The sequence below is a fragment of the Asterias rubens genome, chromosome 7, assembly GCF_902459465.1.
Source record: "Asterias rubens chromosome 7, eAstRub1.3, whole genome shotgun sequence".
NCBI lineage: Eukaryota > Metazoa > Echinodermata > Asteroidea > Forcipulatida > Asteriidae > Asterias > Asterias rubens.
This window is the reverse complement of record NC_047068.1, coordinates 14,541,137-14,568,919: the sequence shown is the minus strand read 5'-3', so window position 1 is coordinate 14,568,919 and position 27,783 is coordinate 14,541,137. Positions and strand designations below refer to the sequence as shown.

General features: G+C 37.8%; 3 protein-coding genes across 9 annotated transcripts in view; all 3 read right to left on the bottom strand.

Moving 5' to 3' along the window:
- The window catches only part of LOC117292197 (small G protein signaling modulator 3 homolog), a 41,314-nt gene extending 40,748 nt beyond the window's left edge, over positions 1-566 (bottom strand). For all 5 annotated transcript variants that reach the window (XR_004519272.1, XM_033774157.1, XM_033774158.1 and 2 more), the window contains exon 1: positions 419-566. Coding sequence is in view for 4 of the 5 variants with exons in the window: in XM_033774157.1 (XP_033630048.1) it covers positions 419-482 (64 nt within the window). In the remaining variant the exon portion in view is untranslated. The remainder of the gene's footprint in view (positions 1-418) is intronic.
- A 1,028-nt stretch (positions 567-1,594) lies between these two features.
- LOC117292951 lies at positions 1,595-22,330 on the bottom strand. Of its 2 annotated transcripts, XM_033775132.1 has the most exons (20): positions 18,966-22,330; positions 15,707-15,797; positions 15,301-15,431; positions 15,096-15,135; positions 14,904-14,950; positions 14,208-14,322; positions 13,742-13,792; positions 13,154-13,411; positions 12,533-12,669; positions 11,700-12,177; positions 10,935-11,219; positions 10,420-10,498; positions 10,147-10,290; positions 8,987-9,792; positions 7,981-8,162; positions 7,232-7,477; positions 6,537-6,722; positions 5,623-5,692; positions 4,067-4,138; positions 1,595-3,441 (listed from the first exon to the last, which is right to left on the bottom strand). In XM_033775132.1, exons 1-20 carry the CDS (start codon positions 19,007-19,009, stop codon positions 3,331-3,333), a joined length of 3,573 nt encoding a protein of 1,190 aa, XP_033631023.1. In that variant the 5' UTR covers positions 19,010-22,330; the 3' UTR covers positions 1,595-3,330. The 2 variants fall into 2 exon arrangements, with proteins under 2 accessions (XP_033631023.1, XP_033631024.1); XM_033775133.1 differs by lacking the exon at positions 5,623-5,692 and having other exon boundaries at positions 3,328-3,441.
- A 179-nt stretch (positions 22,331-22,509) lies between these two features.
- LOC117292952 (protein tweety homolog 1-A-like) overlaps positions 22,510-27,783 on the bottom strand; it is a 43,231-nt gene continuing 37,957 nt past the window's right edge. For both annotated transcript variants that reach the window (XM_033775134.1, XM_033775135.1), the window contains 2 exons: positions 25,491-25,632; positions 22,510-24,820 (listed from right to left, as the gene is read on the bottom strand). In XM_033775134.1, the coding sequence (XP_033631025.1) occupies positions 24,725-24,820; positions 25,491-25,632 (238 nt within the window). In that variant the 3' untranslated portion in view covers positions 22,510-24,724. The remainder of the gene's footprint in view (positions 24,821-25,490; positions 25,633-27,783) is intronic.

Here is a 27,783-nt window from a genome sequence, read left to right as displayed (position 1 = left end):
TAGAAATATTAATTTTTGTAAAGAATTATTTGGTTAATTAATTATTTAAAGGTTCAGTTGCTATGCAAAAAACAACAATTTTTTTTTGTCTGATCTACGACCTCCTACCCCTAGTAATGGGTCATTTATTTAAGCATGTTATGGTTGTAGTGCAAAACAGCACATTATAAAATCATTATTGAGGGCTGACCCACTGAGCTGGGCATCATCAAATCACTCAGCACAGCAACAACGCAGCTTTACGGACGCGAAGGGCCCCAGGCGCTGTGTTGTGTGGGTTCGCCGCGTGGGCTGCACGGTACGGCTACACACACTGACTGTACTGCACGTCGCACTGGCACGGACTAATTTTCCATCTCATTTTCGTGCACTCTGTTGTGTTTATGTCAAGATAGTTTTCACCATTTTTGTAACTTACCGTGCACATGGCCACCCGTGTAGCCTTCGGTCGAACGGCCCCCGAACATAGACCTTATGTCCATCACCTTTTGCCCGTAAAATCAGACGGTAAACACGGATAAGAAGGGTAGGACGGCGGAGCAACCTGTTTTGCTGTCTTATCGCCATTCGGGATCGTCGATTCGTGTACATAATTTAATGAGTGTACATACGAGTCGAGTATACAGGACACTTCGGCCCACAGTAAATTCGATACCTACCAACTCGGCACCTTGCAAACTCGACATCATATTCACTCAGTACGGGCTTATTTTTTTCGACTTACAAACTCGACACCAAGCAATATCGGCACCTGTGATGACAACGTACTGTGTGATGTGCAAAAGAAATGAGGAGCTAGGCTAGGGGTGGGGCGGGGGGGGGGGAAACAAAAGTTTACCAGCCAAAATAAAGTTCTGCTGTTGTGACAGGTGGAAAAAAGCCATTTTGAATTTATGCAGCTAACGCGAATTTCCCCTGCTTCTTTTTTTCTACTTGTTTGATACTTTGTTTGGGAGGGTTTCAAAAGACACTTGCATGCAAATTTGGCAATATATATTATACATGTATCACCATAAAAATAAGTGAAACTTAGAGACAAGACAAAGCGTCCCTTTTTAAATTTTTGCAAATTATGCATGTTTCCCTACTTATTTTTTTCTACATTTTGTGTATGTTGAATCATGAGACTTTGCTAAGACATCGTTTTTTATGCAATTTTGTCCTGGGAGTTCAGGCCATTTTTTGCACTAGACTTGTATTTCTATACACACCAATTGTACTTTTTGTTAGAACTCCCTGACTTTGCTGAAAACCCACATTTTTAGAGGAAAACCATCGGTGGACTCAAACTTCTAAATGACCATTATGTTTGGTAATGGATTGGAGGGTATGGAGAAATTGGAGGTTCTTTGCAACCGCACACAGCTTCAGCGACTTAAAAAACACTATTTTCAATTGTTCAAATATTGATTTGATCAGCTGTTTGGGTGTGTGGGGGTGATGAGACAGACAATCAAACTTTAAAAAGTAGAAATAATATGAATAACTTAAATATGTACTCAGATGTTCTTTTACATGGTTTATTAAGAAAATTCAAATAGACCTAACTCTATGAAAACAATGTTTCATAATGTTACAGATAGTTATGCTTTAAAACCGTAAACATTATTCACAATTTTATGACAATAAAATATCAGTCTACATAATTAATAATTAATAAATGCATAGATTAAATTATTCAATCACTAATATTTGATTGTTTCTTAACTTGTACGAAGAAAGTTTCTCTAATTCTTTATACATCGCAATATTAAAATGTAATGGAGATCATTTTAAACCATGGCAGGATTGCAAAACTGCACAAACCACATGTCTTAAACAGTCTCAAATTTTACAAAGACAAATCTACCCAAAAATTAAATGTAGACTTCAAGATCATATTTGTTATGACAGCAGTAACAACAGACCAATAATAAGTCTTGCGATTATAAATTGCATTCCCAGGTACAATATAAGTAGGATCACACTTTGGTAACCCCCCCCCCACCACCACCCCAACAAAGAAGGGGGAAAATGACACTTTTAAGTTTTAGTGGAAGCAAATTGTTAAAAAATAAAGATCGTTATTTCATGTGAAAATCCCCTTTTGATAAAAATGCAATACAAGTATAATCAACCAGTTTTCGAGTCTCCAAACATCGCCTGAAGAAAACTAAATAAAAAGTAAGTATTTTCTAAATACTAAAAACACAGATTGGTTCCCACTGCCACCTCGAGTGGATTCAAAATTCTTGAGAGAAAAAACTGTGACAGTTTTCTACCGTTTTCTGAACAAGGACACTGTAATGCAGCCGACACTTTCATGGCCACTTTGGCTGTAATTTTAATGACAACTTGGCCTATAAATCAGCATAACAATGTAAAAAACAGTCTTTCTATTTTAAGAAAGTACTTTTAGTATATATATCTTCAAGAAAGTTTTTTGGCGGCTTAACATTTTACAACAAAACACCTCAAATAAGTTAAATATAATTGTGTAAGTCTAAAATGTATTTTAAAAAATTCACTTTCTCCATCATGAATAAATGAATGCAATCTAAAATGTATGCAAAATGTGTAGCTTACAGTGATCGGGTTCTTTGAAAAAAAAAATTAAATTCAGCTGCCACATGCGTCACAAATCACATATCGTCTCCAATTAAATTAAAAAGACAATTTGGTAAGTTTTGGTGGGTGGGTATTCCTATTCTGGTAGGTATCTCATCTTATTTTTTGCTTAGCTACTTTTTGTGGAATTTTGCAAGACCATAATCTAACGAAAAAAAATAATGCTGTTTATAAATTAGTTTTAATACATTTCCTATTTTTCTGAAAGACATTCCTGTGTTGTAAAAAATAGAGAAGCAAAATTTAAAAGTAATCGGTCTGTTTATTTTAAAGCCCTGGTATGAATATAGATGATTGCAACCAGCAAATTTATTTAAAGTCCAAGTATTTACACTTATTTCACTGGGGGAAAAAAAAGAGAAAAATGAAACAACATACAAAGGTACAATTATTGGTAAAAATATGCCCAGTTATTTCAGAAGTGGAGGCACTACACTCCATATACATTGCATTTTTATAATCCAAGCCACTAAAACAAACAAAGTAAAACAAACAGAGTTATCAGGGATTTGAACAATTTAAATATTCAGCCTCATTAAAACTGTATTAAGAAAGTAATACAGTTTAAAATAAATCCTCAGTTTTTACTTGAAGGTGGTTCACTGTCCTTTAAAGTTCAAGTACATATAGATATTCAACTGTGTGGATCCAGTTCAATGCGGTTCCAACCATCGGAACCGGTTTGGTACGGTCGGGTCTAGTGAACCAGTTAAACCTGGTTCCTCATTGTTGTTGAGCTTCTTCATCCGAGTACTCAGCTCGAATGATATCTAAGAAACTCATACCAGAGGTGCTCATTCGCTCCTGTTGGTCTTTAAAAGACTTCTTACGTTCCTGAAATTCCAAAAACAAAAATTCAAGATGAAATTACTTTAAAATAGAGTGTTAGTACCAGAGTACAGCAGTCATAGAACGGTTTTAATCAAGTTATTTGTGAGGGGGAAACAAGCGACTCATCCTGATGACTCCTGTTAAAATAGCTTTGGGTTTAAGAAAGAAAAATGTACGAGATATCAAATTGTAAATATCCTTTTTTAAAGCCAGTGGACACTATTGGTAATTACTCAAAAAAAATTTCAGCATAAAACCTCACTTGGTAACAAGTAATGGGGAGAGGTTGACAGTATAAAACGTTGTGAGAAACAAAGTTATTTTTCATGAATTTGGTTTCGAAACCTCAAGTTTAGAATTTGAGGTCTCGAAATCAAGCAACTGAGGTGTTTTTTTTTCTTTCATAGTTATCTCGCAACTCTGACGACCAATTGAGCTCAAATTTTCACACGTTTGTTATTTTACGCATATGTTGAGAAACACCAAGGGAGAAGACTGGTCATTGACAATCACCAATAGTGTCCACTGCCTTAAGGGGTGCCAGTCATAGATATCCAATTGAATAGAAGAAAGTTCAAAGCAATGTTTGGGGGGGGGAAGTTTCTTGACAAATGTTTCCTAAACTTACCAAAATTGCATGTTTCTTTTCTTTCTGTTGCTTGGGAGCAACGTCTTCTTCACTGAATGATGATCGAGCATCCTGAAAAAATAAAGTTGAACCATTGATAAAAACATAAACTAAATATTTTGAAAAGGCCATCACACTTGAAAATTTAGTGTTTTTTGTAACCATTATTATGTTGTGTATCTTTGCAATTTCACTGTATAATACAAACCACCTTTGATCTAGTTTGTGTTTTCCCAAAGCACCATAAAATATAGTGTAAAATGTTTTTAATGTACTCAAAAAGTGTCATCAATCAGACATGATGACCCATTATATTGATGTTATCGTGAGAGGGAATTATCAATCAAGAAATACCATAGACTTTGAGATGTTTCAAATCAGCAAGATACATTTTGTTTGGTGAGAAAGCCTTTTTCTTATACAGAATTTCAAAAAAAACTTTACCAGCTGGGTATTTTAGGTTCAAAATGCGAAAACAAAACATTGGGCACTGAAAGAGTTAAAATGGAAGATTTGTCTTTTTCACCAGGTTTCAATATTGATAATGAATATGATCTACAAGAGAGTGTCAATAACTACCACTACAAGTTACCACTGCAAATAAAGACAGGTTAGAGATATTAGATGAAATGTTAGCAGCATGAAACACCATTAAACGCTGTGAAATGTTACTTAATATACTTCATTATTGAGAAATTTGTTTTTGTATAGTTTGATTTGAATGTCCTCAAACAATAGACAGTTGCTATGCCAAATTGTTTGGAGCAAGCTTTAATGTACACAAAAAACAGGCAAACCTTAGTACCAGTGTGCCTTACACATTCATTTTGAATTGTGTATGGATGTTCGCCGTCTCTTATGCAACTACATTTATGTGTGCCCTGGTGACTGGAATGAATGACATGCTGATGAGATGTTTATTTTGTTCCCTTTGTTTGTCAGTGTGATCATAACATCTGTGTGGCAAAAGCACAGGCCTATTTTCCTGGAGGCCTTAATGTTTTCATGCGTACATGTATTTGGAATGCAATGAATGCAATGATATGAATCATGGAACCCAAGAACCCAATTGGTTAAATGTTGGAAGCAACACAATGAACTACAATCCCCACCCCCCTATAAAAACACTTTCAAAATATGTTTTAATGGAATTTATGCCATTTGTTCTGTTTCAATTAAAAGTGAAGGCAATCTAATTCAAATGTATTGTTCTTACGTGTACAAGTTTTATGCTTTTTGGAAGTTAAAGTGAAAATGTACAAATTCTGCAAAAGTCTGCCTAAATGTGGAGCATACATTGTATTTGTTTTTGTAGACAAAATAAGTTATGAGAAATTTTTTGAGCATTGGGAAATCCCATTACCAAGCCAAAGTTTGGTCCGAGCACACTGATCTAATAGAAGAGTATCATCCCTGCACCCTTTCAAGCGAGGGGGCACTTCAAATCTCAAGGAGGGCAATCATGAACTACATGAGAACTATAAGCGTTGTTGATGTTAATGAAGCACAAGATGATTGATCAATGTATGTTAGATCGACACAAGGTGAGAGCGTACCTTGGAACTGTCTTTCTCGCTATCAGACTCTGAGTGGGTTTGCCGATGTTGGGAACCCATGCTGGGTGATCTGTAGACACCATATAAAGTTTATTTTGGGGATTGGTGATTTTTTGCTGTTTTTTTTCCTCTGATGGGATTCGTCAGAGATGACTGTTTAACATTAAAATATGATATCATTGGATTTGTAGGATTTGAAAGTTTGCATGGTGGAAATACGATAAGGAAAGGTTTGCGGTAACACCACGTAATAACTATCTCTAATGAGTTGGGGTGGTTCTGAAAAGAACCGTTGGTTTAACTCAACGTTTCGATCAGCGTGCTCTGATCGTCTTCTAGAGAAAGCATACTGATCGAAACGTCGAGTTAAACCAAAGGCTCTTTTTACATGGTGTTACCGCAAACCTTTCCATATCATTGGATTTATCAAAAAAGGAAATATTGTTTGTTTCTAGTTTTTAATAAACACACAATCAAGCTGAATTTAATAGAAAGTTTTCATAATAAAATTGTCATGTATCGAATACAATAAAACCGGATGATTTTTTCCCTCAACACAGCTGCAAAAAACTTCATAGATATTTTGTTTAGTAGACTGCGTGGAAAGTGTATTAAATAGCTGACATGCATTCCAAAGAACCTCCACAGCAAACGTGTCAGTTATTATTTAAAATAGTTGGTTTTGCCTTTCACATTTCATGTAGAATGACACATTTAAATCTTCTTTTAGTTCTTGGGGTACAAAAAAGTCATTCGATTTTTTACTGGACATTTTAATGCTGTTCATACTTTTTTATAAATACAACTGCGTAGCATTGTACGCTGAAACAAAGTCTCCAAATTCAAAATGTCATTTGACATGAAATGCTTTTCTAGTCATATTAACACAGAACAAATTTCTTGCCCAAACCAACCTGCTCCGAAGCATTGAAAGCGAGCTCCCTTGCCGCTTCAGCTCCTTCTGACATGACTTTAGGAAGGCTGTCACATCGCTATGCTGGTATTCCTCTGCAAGGTCAAAGGCTGTTCGACCCATGTTGTCAATGACATCTAAGGGGGCGTTGTTTGCCACTAACCACTTTGTGCATTCCAGATGGCCACTACAGAGAAAGTATCACAAAATATGCAATCAATAACAACTAATTTAAGTTTTACAATAAACACCATGGAGGCAACGGAGGCATGCATTCTTGCCTTTTCACTTAAGTCATGTAAGTAAGCGTATTTCACAGGTTAGGGCCATTCAGAATAGTTAATGTAAAACAAAACAAACAATGTTTACAAATTGTTTCAACCCACACAACCATCCATCTCAAACTTTGATTTTTCCACATTGAACGGCTTCAAAAATATAATCTATACACTGAAGGAAAGAAAATGCATCATATGAATCAGATATTTTAGATCAAAGGTCTCCTAAATCAATAATTTTCAGTGGATATTCCTGGCTTAATTACTTGTTGTTTTAAGAAAGGAAATTGAGTCCTTAACTCTTGAACAATTTCACAACTGATTTTACGAGAAAGAAGTATAAAACATGTAAATATAAACACTTCAGTAAGCAGAACCATGAAAAACTGTTGTTTCACGCAAAAGTGTTTGCACTGACCTCATGGCAGCCATATGTAACGGTGTCTGTTCATCCACTGTCCGACAGTCCACCATCATTCCCATAGCAGCTAACACTTTGACTACAGAGACGTGGCCATTCATGGCTGCCATATGCATTGCTGTGTAACCCGTAGGTGTCAAGTCGTTAATATTGGCGTCATTCGAAGTGAGGTATTTCACAATGTCTAGCCTTCCGTTTGCTGATGATATGTGGAGTGGTGTCCAGCCCCTTTCGTCTGGTGAGCTACAAAGGTTTTTAACAAAAGGAAGACCACAACTATAATAATGTTCGAATTTCTTTAAATCATCAGTAACTTTTCAGTCCATTTACGGAAATAAACAAATTCATAATTCGATTCAATTTTTAGTATAAGCGTGCGTGTCTATTTATTTTTTATAAAAAGTAACAACTACTGGAAAAACTCCCAAAGTGACAATAGAAAGTGTAAAAACTATAAATATTGTGTTTCTTGTCATAAGCAAAATTAATGTTCATTTTCTCAAAGGTAAAGTTGAGAGTAAAAAAAAGACACAAATTTTGTTTAGCCACTTGCACAAACTGTCCAATACTAAACCATTGACAAAAAAGCTTGAAAGCAAACATAGGGCTGGAGAGCTCAGTTGGTAGATCCCTGGCATGTTAAGTCCCGCCCTAGTAACTTTTCTTTGTATAGTAAGACAGACGTTGAAAATGGATATCTCCAAGACGATCTCTTTACAAGGAATCCTATGTTGTGAACTACTTACTTGATAAATTCTTGATTGTGTTGTACGAGCGTCTTGACCCGTTCTAGGTCACCCTGCTTGCAGCATTGATGGACAGAAGGCCCCATCAGCAATCTCTCCTCTTCTTCTCTTCTCATCTCCTCCTCTTCTTCCCGCCTTTCTTCTTCTGCATCCTTCTGTTGCTCTCTCATCTTCAGAGCAGCCTGTGGATAAACACAAAGGACCATTTTAGTACATCCTCCTTACTCTATGATCCTTCAATGATAGAATTCAAAATCTGGAAAACTTCTAAATCTCAACATCCTTCAACACATTCAACACTTCTGAAGGTCCACTTGTTTCAGGAGGCCTACCATCAATGAGTTATTTATTTCATCTGTGCCTCAGCACCTTTGAGCTAACCTTTGATTGAGGCACTTTAAGAATTCTATATGATTGATTGATTGATTGACAATGACAACTAAGATTTAATAAACCTGGGACCAATTTCACAAAGACTTTAAAAGCATCTTGAATGTGTATCAACCACCACGGCTAAACAAAGTCTGATGTCACAATACAAATCACTAAGGCAACATCAACAACTTGCAATTGTAAGGTAATAAAAAATAACGCTAAGAGATTTAATAGGGCGCCAGCATAAATATTCAAATATAGGGCCACAGTTTTTTAATTATTTTTAAACACACGCTTTTTAAGAATGTCTGTGAGAAATTGACGATTTATTTGTTTGACAAAACTTGATTGTCCGATTAATTTCACGGAAGAAATTGCTTAATTATTTCAAGAAAAAAATGTTTTCGGTGTAAATAGTGACTTAAGGATTTTTGTGAAATGCTCTATTTAAGATTACAAGAAAATCAGCGCTTGATTTCTCATTTCTCTACAGCACTAATAAATTTGTTACAAAATGACACAGGAAAGTATTGATACTCTTTATCCCAGAAGCAACTTCAGCATCCACTGAAAGAAGTTATACAACAAAAAATTCATGAGTTATTTGAAAGTATTTTTGTATCAGGCTTACCTTGAATCCAGTCATGTATTCACTATTTCCTTGATTGTCTTTTGCCCTTGTTGGATCTTGCTGACTAGCCTCCTTGGATTGTGATGTTAGCTCACTATCCGAGTCTGATTTCCTTGCTACACTGCCAGCTTGGGAGAGACTCCCCTGAGATGACTTGACGACACCAGAAACTCCCGTTTGGTCATCGTCTGTTCCCAGCGAGACAGGGTCCACAGGACCGCCTTCCTGTGGGGAGTCTTTCCCACCATTACGGTCCCGGTACCGTCCGCTGTGTATCGACCCACCCCTACTGTTCCCATCAGCTTTACGATCGTCATCAGAGCTCCCTGAGCTATTAGAGCTGCTACCACTACTACTTCCTGAGCTACTACCAGACCCGCTGCTGGATCTACTTCCACTATTGCTGTCACTATCATCATCACTATCGCTATCAGAGTCACTATTTACAGACTTATCGCTTTTCTCAGAGTCTGAGTCCGAGTCGGACTCCGTTCCGGTCGTTGTTACGGGTGTTTTGACCTTCCTGCGAGATTTCTTATCCTTGCTGTGTTTTCTGCTCTTTTTCTGCTTCCGTCGATTCTTAAGGCGGTGACGGGAGGCATTTGACCGGACTGAGGAGGCACGACCTTGGCTAGTGTCGCTGTGGTATGACGTCTTGGATTGGGGTGGGCTGCTGCGGACAAAATGACCATCAAGCTCGGTGATCTGTCGGAGGTGCCGGTCAGTGTCTGTGTAAGTGCTACTGTCTGGGCTCATCTCCACATAATCATTGTTTTCAGTTTCAGATGCAGAGCTAGAGGAGACATCTGTGAAACAAAAAACATACCAATAATGTATTAAAAGCCAATAAGAAGGCAGCCTCTCTGATTACACCCAGAATCTAAAAGATTGATACAAATTACAGAAAGTTAATGAGCAGATGCAGGCAAACAAGATTGAGTTTCCAGTTTACTCAGCCATGATTAAGGGGAGTAAGCAAACTATGAATCATTTTGCTTGAATGAGTTTCAAGTTTACTCACACATAGGGGCGATAGCGAACAATGAACCATTTTGGTTACCTCAGACTCACTTTGCAAATTGCATAAATCAGTTTCTAGATTTACAAAATCCCTTTGATGCTTTAGACTCACTTTACTTGATTGAGTTTCAAGTACTCACCCATGATTATATTAGTGACTGGTATCGTTCTGACTGTTTGTCCATCCTCATCTTGAGCCGAGAGCCAGCGCTCACTGACAAACTCGTACGAGACTGAGTCTCCATACTCACGGATCATTACCTTGTCAAGGAACCAGCCACAACCTGAGGAAATAGCAAGACATCGTATAAATTACTACACGCTTTAAAAAAAGTGTAAACAAAAATACAAAATTTTGTTTTTCCTTAAAGTGGAAGCGAGGATTCCCCCGAGAGTAAGACTTAAGTACTCACCTAGTTCTCTCCTGTCATGGCCAATGCATATGCATTCTATCTTGCCAACCAAGTAGGATTCCACTTTGAATACATCAATCTGAAATAAATCAAATATTTCACTTGAATAAATACAACTTATTACATGCAGTTATAAGGCACTTTAAAATTGTCAAAACATTATAACTTGTTTTTATCCCAGCACTGATGTGTATCAATAACTGCATAACTTTCACAAGTTCTGGTGAAAAATCTGACAGGCAAAACGCTCGCTTTGGATTTGAACCCACAACCTTGTCGTTGCTAGAGCATTGTCTTACCACTTGACCACAAAACTAGCCCAGTGGCTAGAGGCAATTCAAATCCAGTTCAAAAGTCATGGGTTTAAGTGATTTGCCAGTTTTTTTTCTATACAAAACTCAGACAAAGTGCCGAGTATGCAGTGCTTGAAAGACATGTGGGAGTGAAAACAAAAAAATTCCTGATGCAAAACTAACATCTCTTTGAGTTTAAGTCTTAAAACTTCTCAAACTCACCTGTCCCTTCTGAAACTTGACCTTCTTGCCGTCTTTAGTGTCTTTAGATTGCTTGAGCTTGATCTTCCCTGTGTTGCCCTTTTCTCCGTAGAGTGTGACGTGAACATCGGCCCTGGTGCTTGCCCCTAGCCGGTTCCCAGTGTGGATCGAGAGCTCATAGATGGTCCTCTTGCCTGATTTGAGTCGTGGACCGTGCTTCAGGAATTCATAGTCCTCGATGGGTTCGGGTTCTGGTTCTGGGGGTGGAGTTGGTGGTGGGGAAGGGGGTGGTGGGGGCGGGTCAACCTGAAATGGAAATAATGCACTTTGTTTTAATATTTTTTTTTTTAATTGAGTAACACACATAGTAAAAAAAAGGAATACACTTAAAAAAAATGAAAGGTAAAAATTGAAGGTAACAAAACATTTAAAATAAGATAAAAGTAGTACAATGTAAAACATCACAGGAAAATTTAACCATGCCGTGTGACATACAAAATAAAAGGGTCAACATTGATTCCATGGAGGAATTTCTTTGACAGTCATGAGCTCAAATCCAAAAACTCTTGGATTAAATATCATCAAAATTAATTGATATTTGATGTTCCAAAATTGCACTTGAGGGCTGGGATCAAACAAAATGGCATTTTCCCCAAAATGTTCATAAGGACTCTATCTATTGGACAATGAGTAGCTCACAAAAATTAGTTTGACCTTATAGAGCCCCTTTATAAATTGTGTTTGGAAATTGGTACCAAAAGAGACAAGACTGGAATGTGAACATACCTGAACACCCATCTCATTTGGGGGTTCAATCTGACAAGCAACCTCAGGTTGGTGTACTTCAGTCTGCGTCTCCATATTAAAAATGGGTGTGGTCTGGCAGAACACCTCGGGGAACGTCTGAGTACCGATAGTTGGCAACGCTGGGACCGTCTGGGTTGAGACCTCCGGGGGCGGGACTAATGTCTGAGTGCCTGAAGTGACAGGAGGTGGGGCCGTCTGTATGGCCATGTCCGCTTGGTAAGGGTCCGTCATGCTCTCCTCGGTGTTGGCTCGTCTCGTCTGTGTGTCCTTCTCGTTGTCTTGTTTCTCTACGGTCTGGCAACTCATCTCCCGTCCGGTCTGAGTGGTGTTGTCGATGCTATGAAGGACCTCATCTCCTTGGCTGATGGTGTCTCCTTGCTCATCATCCTCCTCCTCTTCTTCTTCCTCCTCTTCATCATCTAGAAAGTCATCCACGCCGACCTTTGACATCTGAATACTGTTAAGGGATGAGTAATTAATCAGTTAGTAAATGATCATACTGAATTACAGCTGTAAAAAACATTTGAAGCATGTTCATCTATGCATGATGCAAGTTTCAAAACAATGGTCATAGTTTTGTATTTCCCCATTCACCCACAAAACCACACTGCCATTGGTAACAAACTCTTACTTTATAATTTTGTCTTTACCCTTTTACCAATTTGTTTTAAGCACTGTTTACTCCATGTTCTGTGAGAAAATCCTCTCACTTTGATAGGATGACGTTTAGGTTGCCACTTCCTCGCTACTTCTCAACTCACGCCACGCAAACAATCACCCCCTGAACATTTCTTGGAATAAGAATGACTTACTTGAGCCACTCTGGAGCTTGATTCCTGCCAGAGCCCTTGACTGGTACCAGGATTCTCATATTATTGTCCATAGAGTCATCAATATCATAATCGTCAGGATCCTGGTCCGACTCTGACGCCTCGTAATGTCTTGGTTTCTGGAAGAAACACAATATGCATACAATTTAAAAACTGTCCACTCATAATAATAATAATAATTCGAGACATTTATACAGTGCCTAATGCAGGAGCCTCTAATGAGATGAAACATTTCAAGCAATTTTGAGTCTTCAAAAGTCCCTTGAAAATCGGAAGAGACTCAGCTTGGCGTATATGAAGAGGTAAATCATTCGATAATGAATGTGCATTGAAGTCAAAGAGTCTTTGTAATAGAATTTAGAAGAAAAGTAGTTTGAGTCAATAGGAATTGGCCAGCAGAACGAACAGGACAAACAGGTATCTAGTGGAGAAGATCAGTTATATGGACAGAAGATAGAACATGTGGCCTAGTGATAGGCATTTGCCATTCGGGCCTGCAGTCTTCCACAATCCTTAGATATCGTGAGGATGAGTTTGGTGGATTTGTTAGGGTTTTTGAATAAAAATAAAAGAAAATTGAGCGTCCTTTATTGATGAGCTCACCTCTAAATGTAGCTTAATCTTCCGTCCAGAGGAATCATATCCATAGCGTGCTGTGCTTGGTGAACTCTTAGCGGCTGACTTGGGTCTGCTCTCCATCGCTGATTTGGGTCGAGGGCGCTCCCCGTACGACGACATTGGGCGCGAGGAGCGGCTTCCGTATGTTGATTTGGGTCTGTCTGGCCTTGTGGGTCTGAACCCATACTCGTCCTGACCACTCGAGATCATAGGAAGACTATTTCCGACTCCACTGTCCTTGTACTATTAAGAACAAAACAAAACAGTTATTAACTTTTTCTACTTTTGTTTTGTCACACTTATACATTTTCAAAACTAACATCAACTTGGCTCTCCTTTTGTGAATGAAGACTTTGGCATCTACCGCATTCAACAATACTGATCTATTGCAATATGCAATCACAGAGACTGAAAGCCTGGAGTAGATAGCAGAACACGAGGGGCGATCCAGTGCAGTTGTGTCTATTTTTTGGCAACCAGGGTTGCCAAAAATTAGGCAGGTCTGTCAAAAGTTACACTTTACAATAATTACTATCTTATATCTGAGTGTAGATTAAGAACAAAATATATTACCCTTCCAGATTGACTACGTCCATTCCTCTTCTGCTCCAATGGAATAGTTTCCTGTAAAAAGACAATGAAGGAATTTTGATAATAGGCATGAAACCTTTCTCAGGCATCTGAAAGCACACAATTTTATGCAACAAGGGGTAAATTTTTCTTTCATTATTTTGTTGCAACTTCAACAAGCAATTGAACCCAAAATTTCACAGTGTTATTTTATGCATATTGTTGGGGTACAGTAGGAGAGGACTGGTCTTTGACTATTACCAAAAGTGTACCCCACCTTAAACCCCATGAACATTGTGAATAGTGAGTCCACAGACCCTGAATACTTATAACTGTTTTCTTTCTTTCAAGAAAGACTCTGCTAGGGTCGAAACGTCAGGCCATTAACTATTTTGTGCTTTCGTTATTTAAACATTTTTTTTTCAAGTTGATGTGCAAATGGAAATAAACCCAGCATTAACAAACTTACTGTGGCTACAAGAAGCTTAGTAGCAGCATTGACAAGTCTCTCCGTCTCTCCTCTAGATAGCTGTGGACCGTGACGAGATCTCAGTAAGAGAGGACCTCCGCGGAAGTTACCCTTCCTACAAAAAATAAAAACAAATTTTGATTAACAATTGTGAAGAAAAAGTCAAGAAATAGCAATTGAAGAAGCCCCAAATTCAACCCTAGAAGCAGACATGCAAATTTCTAATTGCAAAACAAGAGAGGAAATGGCAGATAAAACTTTTGTACAGTGTTTATCAGTTTTCTATGGCACTGTTTTAAAAAGAAAGAGATGAAATCAGCTGATCAGCTGAAAAGTTGCATGCCTGTTTAAGCCTGATGACATACAAATAACCCTTACAAAACATAAACATGTATTTATGTTGTTTTCAACAGATTTGATGAAATTTCCAAAGAAATATTGAATGGAGTGGAGTGTTGATTGAACACTAAAAAGTAAGATTTAAAAAAACAAATCAATATTTTTTTAATGCAACTTCCAGATCGCATCGGACGTCTGTCCTTGCCAAAATTTCTACCAAAAACCATCAATGAAGTTTATACCAATTTGATATTTGGGTACAAGAAACCAATTTCAGCAATTCGTAATTTCACAAAAAAAAGACAGGAAATAATGAAACTCAGACTAAGAAAGCAGCAACAGTGAAGATTGGATTACCTTTTCTTCGGGGGTGGTTTTGCTCTCACTATGTTGGTATAAGGGCTCTGAAAAAATAAAGTAAAATACATTAGTGATAGATTCAGGATGTTTCAACAAACAATGTAGAAAGTTTGAATAAGATCAAAAAGACTTTTCTATACTATTGTAGAGTAAGTTGTTAATTTTGAAAAGCTTGCATGGTATACTTACAGTGAAATGTGATTTTGACATGTAGGCGTCAACATCTCTCCTGTAGAGTAAAACAAGAGAGGGAATTAGAAATACCATCCAGTGAATGTATAACAAATAAACTGAAATAGTATGCTAGATGACAACGACAGGTGCTGATCGAGGGTTTTTAAAAAAAATACAGTAAATTGTTGTAAGTGGTTACAATGTACTATGCTGCCCTCACCTGACTTTGGATTCACGTTCATCCTGGCTGGTCCTTGGATTCATCTGAGCCAGGTGTTTCTTCACTTCGGCATTGCGGAAATAATGCTTGAGGGCTCGATCATGAAGACCATCATATAGTAACGTAGGTCTCTGTTTAATGGAAAAATGCATACAATAAAACTTTATAAAAATCCAAACACTTGGCGAAGTGTCATTTATGCTACCTATTTTATTATGATAGATCTATCATTAAATACCCCTGATATGTCTGAATATCAAATGCTGTCCGTCTCATCTGGGCCACACAACTGGAACCCTTGGTAGAGAATGTGTCTTGAGGGTTTGTGTGAGAGGGGAAAACATAGGAATGAATGGGGGACAGAATCTCCAGCCACACCTAACAATCCAGACAATAATTGACTTACAGGTTTGAGTGTAGGGTAGTGTCTCTGGGGCTTGTCAGGTCCTGATAGGTCAAAGGCGTCTTCCAATCGCTTCACTTCCATGTAGTATTTTCTGTGTATAGCATGACAAAGATACAATTCAATTTCTCATTATATATTCTTAATACACAATTTTCTATCAACCCTTTTAATGGTGCTGCTTCCACAGTCTGTGTTTTACTCAATATTTCACCAGCTTGTTACAATTTTCATACAAACTTCGTATTACATCCCAAGAAAATGAAGGGGGCTAAAACAGGGTTGCGACAGTGAAAATCTTAATTATACTGCCTGAAAAGTAGTCATCTAAAACAAAAAAGCCCTGAATTTCAGGATATTGTATTTAAAATGGACCACTCTCTCTCTCTTATCACCACAAATTGAACAGTTGAGTTGTTGGTCAATGTTAGGCCTTTCCCCTTGCACTGCATATTTGTGTGGGCAAGTGAAGGTCCTAAAACAAAATTCTTATATCAGGATAAATCCTGACCAATCACTCCAGAGACACCAAAATAGCCATTCTCCGTCAACGGCAAGAGAATCAGCATTATGATAATTGCACTTGTGAATCAAACAATGTAAAGGGTCCAAAAACACCTGCTGGTAAGTGCAATCTGAAGAGGCACTTTGTTCTGACCCTTGATTGCTTTTCAATTACACAGCAGATGGACGTAAACTCAACCAACACTTCAGCCTTTAAAAAATACCAAACAAGCACAACAGCATTACTGCATTCACTTTGACTGATGGTAAAACCTCTCAAGCGTTCTCAGAAATACTGTCATGGAGGTTATGATTTGAAATGTTTACAAGAGTGAGACATACAGTAGAACCACAATATCTAAGAAGTTTTGCAAAAATCTTGTTTAAAATTACAAACACAATTTCTAACAAAACAAAAAAAACTTTTGCATTTTAAGCTACGAGTAAACAAGCAGAAATCGCTACACAAATCACCACTCTTGTTAAGCCTGTTCATAGCTAGCATTAAGAAGACAACGTCATTGACCATTCTGAGCATGCATTGCCATGGAAACCGTTTCATACTTGATAAGATGCTATGCAAAAGTATATATTAGTTTAAAGTATAATCCTGCTCTGGATAGAATCATGACATCTGCAGATTTCAGAAACCTTTTAGTTGTTTTTCAAAACACATAACAAAATAAGTTGAAAGGGAAGCTTTATGTCTGGTTGAGCCTGAGTGGTCCAACAATTTAGGATTGTAGTCAAAGGTGTTCGATTAACGGCACAATAAATTTAAATGCTGGTGTAAAATCATACACGTTAACACTAAGTGGATATTCCAGCATGTGTCATGCCAGAATTCTGTTCAATATTTGCTGATATGGGAAATGGAGTTGATTATCAAAAACCTGTCGAGACCAAAGACTAGTGTGTGCTTTGACGCCAAAACAGCTGTGGGTACTGAGAAACAAATTGAGTTTTGGGAAAAGGGTTTTTGAATGAAATGTACGTAACCATTATTGCTGCCTGAAGACCAGAAAATAGCGAACTATATCAATAAAAAAAAACATGTGACTCCTACTTTTCCACAAAAAGAGTTCTGGGCAGAAGTTCATGGCTCTGCTGATACTGTATGCAAAGAATCGGCACTTACAGAAGCAGGGAATTCCGCACTTACGTCAAGCGTATTTCACAGGTTAGCAGGAATGTTAGCGCTTATGTACTCCAAGTTACTAGGCATTCTACACTTACACAAATTCAGAGCTTGCCGTGCAAGCAAAGAATTGTGATTGTAAGCGCAGAATTCGGCAGTAAGCTGGGTTCTTTTGGTTACATAAACCCACACTCTTCTGTTCAGAACTCCAGAGCTATAGCCCAGTGCACTATAACCGCTTAGCCACATCACACCAATACACTTTTAACCTTAGACCTATACCAGTAGTAAACAAGCCTAAGAACAAATCAAATGGTAGTTATCAACGGTACCCATTATCAACAACAAACTGTATTTACAAAGGCATGTTGGAAACCAGTCCAATAAAGAAACCGCACATTTGACCTGGCAAAACAAATACAGCAATTCATGGTTGCTACAATACTTACAAATTGTACAAGAAATGCATGCATTTTATTTACATTGAAGTGAAGACCAATGACATATACACATGTACATTACAGTACATTAGAAAAAGGAGTACAGCGTCATAGTGGAGACCAGACAACTCGTCCGTCGGACAACTCGTCCGTTCGGACAACTCGACGATTCGGACAACTCGACGGATGATTTATTCAACCGTCAGACAACTCGACTTGGGGTCAAGACAAGTCGACGGATGGCCGTGATGGGGGCTCACCGCGGGGCGGGAGGGGTAAATAGCGGCCTGGGGGTGGGGGATGTACTGACTAGTGACTAGACAATGACGCACAGGCGTTCCCCCCAAGTATATTATAGTGGGTGGGTTTAATATCCTGGAAAACGAACAATTGATACGTTTTTTTATTTTTTACCATGACCCCGCATTTTCACGTATACCATACATGATCGAGTTGTTATTGTTGGTGGTAATAGAGTAAATAAAAGTAAATCTTCTAGAATGTTTTAATTATTTAATGTTTAAATTGTTTTTTTTTTAACCTGTTATTTTGAATAAATTGAAGACAACTGCTAGCTGGCTACACTACAGTCATAGTCTGTTTTTTACAAAAAGTCTTGAGATAGTCACTAACAGATGTTTCTGCAAGTATGGCTTCACTGGGACAGCACACTTTCTTGTGGTAAATAATAATTGATACATAATAACGATAAATTATAGAATCGCAGGAATTATACAGGAAAGTTAGTGTAAACATGACAGTAACGGAGGTCGGCCGCTCAACCATCGACTTGTCTTGGCCATCCGTCGAGTTGTCTCAAAGTCAAGTTGTCTGAACCGTCGAGTTTTCCGAACCTACGAGTTGTGCGACGGACGAGTTGTCTGACATTCGTCATAGTAGTACTGCAGAGAGCAACTTGCTCTATGGTCTAGGAAAAAACAAATTTATAAAAACCTGGCAATCGCCAAAACAAGAAAGACTCATTCATGTCAGTGAAATACAAAATGACTTAAGTAAATAAAAAGAAGTATTGAAGTTCAGACATAATTACATTTTATATTCTACGTGTATAACTGGACGTCATAACAAACCCTGAAATTGACATCAAAATAACCATGCACTTGTTTTTATATTATCAAATAAATAATGGTTACTATAAATTTAATTAATCTTGACTTACAACTTCTTTGCAGTGCTCTTGATAACGTCTTGAGACGACGACATTTTGGCTGACTGTTTATCGACTTCACACTTTCGAGAATATTTTTGGAATCAAAACATAATAATTATCGACTAAGCCCGGGTAGTCAGTAGTCAGTCGTGCGACAAAGTCTGTGTGTACGTAAAGAGATAACACTGAGTATCCGAGTGATTTATTCACTATGTGGGATAAATACAAGCTATTGTATTATTTAGCGTTTAGACGACGTCAACAACATTAAACAGCCACGCTTGGTTTTTCCCGTAGTCAAGGCCTTTTCACGTCTAATCAAACAGGTGTGCTCATCCGCCCACATAAACAATATAGACCGCGCAATATTACGTTTATACATCAAATAATATAAACTTATCACTGTCAACCCCTTTAGATTCATTAAATATTACAAAGTGTATCATAATGACTGTATTTATTAATTTTAAATTTACTTTATGTATGGTGACATCACAAAACCAATTAATTATGCAAATAATGTATTGATATGAAACACCGCACTTCTTCGTGAGCACGGAACTAGTCGAAAATGAATAGGGCAACAGAGGGCGCTATACACTTTTAGCGGGCCGGTATTTTTGAACAACTTCATATTACATGTATTGGTTATTGCTTTTAAACTTGGTTTGTGGTGGGTTCAAATCTGACTGAGTGATTGCCCTTTTTTTTCCACAGAACTCGGGAAAGTACCGGGTATACTATACCATGCTACCTGCATGACTATACATACTTAATAGACATCAGTGCAACTTAATGGTTTTTAAAAGTTTCCACAAATTGTTCAATCAAATTAGCAACTGTGAAATCCTAACAAAATATCGAGTCAAAATTAACTACCACAACTTGAACTTCCATGTTCAATTGATGTGACGCTGAACACCACTTTGGTTTATTCTTACAAAATGCAAGCACATATCTCTAGGTGAAGAATTGCATTTACGGATAATTAAATAAAATTAATTTGCTAACAAGTTGACAGATGACGCACTTTTAATTGTAAAAAAAAACAAGAAGTAAAGAATAAAAAATAACTATAAGATAAGTGACACGATAATATGGTCACCTACCTGGATGTGGGTTCGAATCTTGGTCATGACACTGATGCCAAACGCTAAACTATAATTGCTCCTCTTTACCCAGGAGTAAACGGGTACATGTGAGGGATGGTTCTTGCGGGTTGATTTAGCTTGGGGTGCACTACATATTGGGTGGCACAGGATGTACCCTCCCAAGAGAGCTGAAATGGCCCAGTTGGAGTGTCATGAGGGTCACTGAGAGGTGGATTTGAGTTTTATATAAGAAGCCACTATATATGAACTTTATACAAGTGTTTAGACTGCAAATAAAACTTTCAACAACTACGTTATCATTATTAATTTCTAGCAAGGATGCCCCAAACTCAGGGAAACCTGTATCTTGCAATGAACCAGGTAAACCCCTACTCTTCCATGATAAGTATTCTGGGGTCTTTTACAAGCGCTTTCTTAGTACGTGAGACCTACAGCAGTTAAGTCCCAAGTAGCTTGCACAACGAAAGAAGCATTGCAACCAGCTTGGCTAAGATTCGAACACACTGCGAATGACAGAGCTTGAACACAGTGTAATAGACCACTCATCCACAACATCTATAAACATCTATGCTCAACTTTTTTAGTGTTCGCCCCTCTGAAAACTTGCCGAAATAAAAGTTTAAAACAAATATTCATTGAAAGACGTTTGGACTGGATCTAGTGTAAAATTTGACACTGGAATGTGCATCAACAATGTTTACTCGACTAATTATCAAATCCAGACTATCTACGAGTGTACTATTTGTATTAAAATGTACCGAGTTACATTTACAAAGTTACAAAAATAAGTTCAAAATTTGTCCATCCATTCCATTAGCTCAATGGAAAATACAGAGTTCTGCTGAAAATCTGGAATTGAGCGGAGAGTATTCAAAGAGTTGATTATGTCCCTTTTTGTAAGTAGGGGTACCCCTCCCTTTTAATAATATTTCAACACAATATCAGAAATAAGTTCTCCCGAAGCACGGCTTGGGAAAGTTCATGTTGTATCATTGTTTGTTTGCTTGTTTGTTTAGATGATCTTCCTGTCAAGGGAACTCGACAAACTCCCACAAGGAGATATAAACACCGAGCTGACAACAACGAATCTCTCTCATACAAACATTGGTTTAACGTCTATGATTATGAATTGCACAAATCAAGAAATTGTGATTCAGTAACTAGACGACAATACTTATTCTAGTCATTGTGAAATCAGCGCTTAGCTTGGGGAACTGAACCCATTGCAAGTCCTGCAGTTTAACTACTTGAGAACAGTGACCTCATTTTGAGTAAAGACAATGTGTAAAGACAACATCCAAATTGATGGCAAACTCACCGCAATAATTTTAATAAAAAGAGGGAAAAACACAGACAAAAATAGTGCGAAGTTCAGAAATTGAAAAGACAAACTATTGATAATTCTGTATGGCCCGAAAAGGACATCCTGTTTTATGCTATATTATAACCAAATAATAAACAACATTATTACAATAAAGTGGACATGGCTTGTTAGCTCAGTTGGTAGAGCACTCATACGGTATTTCAAAAAACACTGGTTTGAGTCCAGCAATTAACCAGTCTGTCTTTGATCGCCTTCAGTTTTTGATCGCCTTCAGTTTATATTACATCTGACCTATGCAAGTAATCTTTGGGAATTTGTGTCAATTAATTTTATAAAAGATATTATTTGAAAATCTTTAAAAGTACATGTCAATAAAGAGGAAGCGTCAGCTTAACAATGAGAGGCTTTTCCACTGTCCTTTTTCAAAGTTCTCGCCAGTAGTTGCGCCTGCTCAGATTGCGCGCACTACTGAGCATGTGCAGACATAATCAAAGCCACAAAAATGACAGCTATGTCTGATGCCGCCAGCGTCTACAAAGTCGTCCATTATGATGCATGGCAACTTATTGGTACAATTAAGTGCACACACACCAACATTTGCAAACTACAAATGTATAATTAGAGAAATTGCATCAAAAATGCATCAGTACAAAAGTCACTAATAAGAAGTTGTTATTTCTGGTAAAAACAGAGAGTCGCTTGTGTTTTATTATGTTACCAAGGCTTGGTAATGCCAGAAATGCATTGTACGTGAAAAATATGGAGGCTTTTACAAGTGTAATTTGAGGATACATTTAATAGAAAATAGATTCAAAACAAACTATTGTTCGAGAGAGATGCTTAGGTTTTTCCCAAACAAACTACTTGTTCATGTTTTGTTAAACATTATATTAGACAAAAAAATAAAAAATAAAAAATAAATAATTTGTCCTGACACTCCCCCTACAGTACCCCCCCCCCCCCCCAAAAAAAAAACACACCATCCCTGTACCATGTCTACAAGAATTATATAAAGAAAAATATATCCTGACCAAGAAATTCAGGTGATTTTTGTTGCTACCCAAATATATGTTTTTGTGTTCTGATCAGACTGGGGAAGGGGGTTGTTTAATTTATTCCACAAAAATAAGTGACCACCAGTGTATGCTCAATGCAGTAAAAATTACCATCAAATCTTAAATACTAAATAAAAATAAAATAAAAAATACATACTTTAAACGGCTGCAAAATAACACTACTCTCAAATTCCAGCAAAGTTGCACATTTATTTTTTAGTATGTTCATTGCATTAACCAATACTATAACAATTTACAATATTTACAGAAGTGTTTGGGAAGAATATAATAAAGTTAATTGTTACATCTCCTAGGCAATACGCCACAAATTGTATAAAAGTTCACTCAAAAGGGGAGGGGGCGGGGGGGGGGGGATGTAATATTCCCAACAAAACATTTCACTTCTAAGTGACGACAACAATAAATTGTGATCAAATCCCATGAAATGAGTCTTTTTGAGATATGGCGGACACAATGCTACAACACTATGAGGTTTGGGTAAATTTGTGCATATTGACTATAGAAATAGAACTTGTGTTATTCAGTGAAGTGTGCATTTTTTTTGGGGGGGACGCGGCGTTTACACATTAACCTATTGACGATCAACGCTCATGGTGAGCGTGGCATCAGTCGCCAGGTGTGACCCCCTGATCCAACCGCCATACCTCAAAAAGGCTTGTTTATCTATGGTGTAAACATGATTAGCATTACTGCCAGGGGTCAATGCTTTGTTACCAATCTGTTCACAGTCTGCTGCACCTCACAATTTAAAAATGTCCTCCTCCAAGGCATTTGTCTAGTCTAATTATGGAAGATTTTAAATTTGTTTAACCTAATTAAAACAGAATCATAAAATAAATTTCAGTTTTTCGCATTTAAATACACAGAATATTTATAACCTCATTCATAAAGTTGGTAAAAAAAGACAGTAGCCTGTTTTCTTTAAAAAGGCACCAATAACAAGAAAGTGTTTATTCTACTGTTTACTTAATTAATTTGTTTCCTATCACAGAAAAAAAAGTTCATTTAAAAAAGTTCATGTTACAGTTAATATTGTGCACCAAAATTCAGTCTGCAATTAGTTTTAGTTTATAAATTATGTGTGAGCTGGTAAAATATACAGGCACGTTAAACTGCATCAAATCTAAAGCTTCATACAAATAGCTAGCCAAGATTACACCAGCTTTTTAAACATTACCAATTAGCAAATAAAGTAACGTTTGAACTTTCTGTAATGAACAAAACTGTTACATGAGCAAAATGAGTTAAATTATTATTATTTTAAACCTAAGATATTTGGTTAATTATAAAGTTCATTGACAAATATTGTCCTGTAATTCTCTTGCACAATATTTTGAGCAAGAAACCTACTTGTTATAATAAAAATTGGTATAAAAGTGTTTGGAGTGGATAGTATCTGTGACTTTGCAGGGCAAGATTTGTTTGCAAGTTTATTTGGCAAAGTCACAAAACTACTGTATGTCGACAGGCGAAGAGTGAGTCAATGAGTGCGCATGCTTAAGTGGTAACCTGCAAACCTCTCATTCAAGAAAGGTGTATACTAAGGTTAAGTGACTGGTAAGCAGCAAGTATCTTCTATCGACATTGTTGGCTTTTAACAAACCTCAGAACATGTTTTTAACCAAAAAAGTTCACACCCAAGCGCAAGTTTAGCGGGTTCAAAGTTTCTGAACTCAGAAACTCAAAAGCAAATTTGTCAACGATGGCACTGGGCACCAGTGAACTCTGCTCACCACAAACTGACAACCTTAACATGCTTCCTGTCATTGGTAACCCACTTAGCCTTTGCCAAAATCAAACAGATGGCAGTTGGTTTTCAAAATGTTTCTCACAAATTTATTTTGCAGTTGCTTTTTCAAACAAAGTTTTGCAAATCAGAAAATAAAAGTTGTTCATACAACTGGGCTACTATCATGATAAGCAAAACTTGTGAACGGGTAACTTAAGCTAAAACTTACAAACCTTTGATTCAAAATATTTGATTTGACTCGTATGACGTTTCCAATGTGTCACAAAATACTTGCACCACTAAGAAACGATCCTTTAACCAGAATTTATGAGAAGACTATCTGTGAGATGCTCCCTTATATAAAAAATCCGCCACATTTTAACGAAATGTTTACAAATTTTAAGGGAGCCAAATGCAGCATCAGCAGACGTCCTATCAGAGATTAAAATTAAATGGTGTGGTGATACTCAACGTGATACTGTGAGGAAGGTTACCAGCAGTGCAGGGAACCAGGGAGAAGCGTTGTTCTATACAAGGCTACCTGAGCTGAGACGAGCTTGTGCCTGGCGTTGACGATTTTCAGGATTGCGACGTTGATTATCACGACTCATTGCCAAGGTGTACTGTCAAGTCAAACAATATAGAATTCAAAGTTAGTTAAAATATTGGTTACTCAATGTAAGAAACAGCCTCAATACTATATGGACAGGTTTGCGGTAACACCATGTACTGACTATCTCTAATGAGTTGGGGTGGTTCTGAAAAGAACCGTTGGTTTCAACTCGACGTATTTCCACCATGCAAAGTTTCAAATCCTACTTAGCCTCAATACTCAAACATCAACTGGTCAGGGCCCAATTTCATGGTTCTGCTTACCTAAGCAAAGAATCAGTGCTTATGGAAGCAGGAAATTTTGAGCTTAACGTCGAGCATATTTCACTCCATAATTTCATATAAATGTGAGACTCCACATTACTAGGCATTGTTTGCTTACACAACTAGCGAGGTAAGCGAGAATGGTAATCACAAGTTCTGGTGGTTAAGTCACCGTAGTGTGTGTTCGAATCCCGATGTCGTCGAGCAAGTAACTGCTTCCCTTCACCCAGGGGTATCAATAGGTATCTGTGAGGGTAGAGGTTGATACTGTGTATGAAGAAGCCTTTGGAGCACAATGGCGGCTCAGGGCTGTATGTATACTACCCAGGGAGTTGAGAAAGATTACTGCCATTGGCCAAATGACTATGGCACTAATGTAAAACGCAAACCAAATAAACAATGATGGTAAGTACTTACGGATGGGGGCGGGGAGTCATAGCCTCCTGGGCTGACGGGTGGTTGGTTGTTGGAAGTTGAAGCAGCTCCTCTACCACTACTGGTCACTCCTCCACGCTGGGACACTGACCAGCCCTGAGCTGTGCTCGGCCCTGGATCATGACTAGTGGAAGGACAACACAAGAAAATGCAAGTAAGTATTGCGGACTTTCAATTCATTTATTAATTCTGGGGCCAACTTCATGGAGCTTTAAAAAAAAGCTAAGCAAAACAAAATATGCTTTCCACAATAACAAGGTTACCAACCAAAAATAACATGTCACATGTACAATTTGTGACTGGTATCCTTCTCATTATTGCTAAGCATGGATTTTTTTAGCCGTACTTTCTGCTTCAGCAGCTCTATTAAAATTGGGCCCTGGCTGTGAAGCCAATGACTCTCAGAAAAGCAATTTACTATATAGAGAGAAAACGAAGAAGGAAGTTTCACTTTTAGATGTGGGAGGCATACCCCAGAGAAATATTCCAGGGAAAACCCACACAGCTGTGCCCCCGGCATGATTTGAACGGGGGTCCAGGAGGTGGAAGGCGAGGAAAGATACCACTTCGCCAGCTTCAGCTACTCAACTGAAAGAGCATACAATGGAGATGCAAAGTCAATAGGAGACTTTCCAACGCTAGGTGGCAGCAGACATACCGGGTAAATTTCCATTGTTTACGTAGTTCTGAACATGCGCATAATTCTGAGAACAATGGATTTACCCGGTAAGTCTGCTGCCCTCTATCGTCCCAGAAAGTCTCCCATTACTGGAACACTAAGAGAGCTTGGTCATACTGTACTTTACTACAGACCCCTTGCACAATGCACCTACTACCCCCTACACGCACCCATCCTGTCCACTTTTATATTTTCTGGTTTGCAAACAAAGGCAGGATACCAATCACTGATTGTACATGTCACCTGGTAACCGTATTGTGGTGAACTACTTTTTTGTGCTTAGGCAGCTCAATGAAATTTGACCCAGATCCTTCTGAGTACATCCTTAAGGGTAACATACTAGCTCAATGGAAATCCTAACGGGCTTCTGGTAAACGTCACGTCCAAACTGCATGAATGGTAATTTGCGGTGGAATAATGTCACACTGACTAACATTATGGGGAATTTGAGCAGATGAATGCAAAAGTAGCATGATGTCAATTTGCCACACTACACTGGAAAATGATAACAGCTTTGAACATGCTTGGGGTCAAATCTATTGAGGCCATCCCAACACATTTTCTTGCCTCTCAGAAACACAGATTTCAATTGTGAGTACAAACAATTTTTGTGATGCCATTATTGGTACTGTGAGTGCTAACAACTATCAAAACTATGATGGGTAAAATAACATGCATTGCATTTACACTTCAAAGTCACTTCAAAGGTCACTTCAACCTGCAAGAAGTTTGCCAACTTGGGGAAAAAATGGCACGGTGACCTCCCTCTTTTTTAAAAGTCTGAAGACAGGTCTCTAGTCTTCAAGCAGTATAGACTCAACATTTTTTACGTAATGATCATTTTCTGAAATGGTTGATAAGTTTTGATCTCTAAAATGACGAGTGACTTTGTACAAAGATCATAAATGGCAGAAAACATACAATCTGATTTGGAAAAACTTGTTATAACTTGAAACCACAGACCCACAAGTTGATAGCTCTTAGATCATGATTTCAACTGACAGTAACAGAGAATGGTACAAGAAGTAACCCAAAAGGGCAGGGGGCACCAAGGCGTTTTTCTCCTTGGTAAAGGGCATCTCTATGAGGAAATTGTAAAGTTTCTATAGGAAAATTTTCAGGGGCATCCAGGCAAAGACCAGAGGCAATGAAGGCAGGTGTCTCAATTACCCCCATGAAGTATCAAGCCCAGTGAATCAAAACTCTTCACACTAACACACTTGTAAAGTACAATAATAAGGAAATGATTTCATTTCAATGTACACAACTTGATGCCAAGCCAAAAAACAGACAGGTCAAATACAGTGTTAAACATGAACCGTGTTATCATATCCTTTGTATTATAAGCTGTTGATAGATAAACATGTTGATAGGAGTCTATGATTTAACTGCAACCAACTGGCCATGCTCAGTGTGCATTTCATGCAAATATGACTCGTAGAAAAACCTGAAATGATCCTAGTCTTTAGTAAAATACAGCGTTGTGACACAGCATTTGGTGAAGCAGTTGGTGAAACAGACGATGACATCCAAACTAAATGAGAACAGTTGCGGTCTGGTTACTGACCCTTCACAGGTGACAGACACCAGTCCACT

What these genes read in the sequence shown, in the direction of transcription:
- LOC117292951 (XM_033775132.1), bottom strand. Translation starts at nt 19,009, where the DNA reads ATGTCGTCGTCTCAAGACGTTATCAAGAGCACTGCAAAGAAGTT. An exon ending in TCAAGTTTCAGAAGGGACAG is followed by an intron (nt 10,499 to 10,934) that starts GTGAGTTTGAGA and finishes GATTTATTTCAG; the next exon opens with ATTGATGTATTCAAAGTGGA. An exon ending in TTACATATGGCTGCCATGAG is followed by an intron (nt 6,723 to 7,231) that starts GTCAGTGCAAAC and finishes CTTTCTCTGTAG; the next exon opens with TGGCCATCTGGAATGCACAA.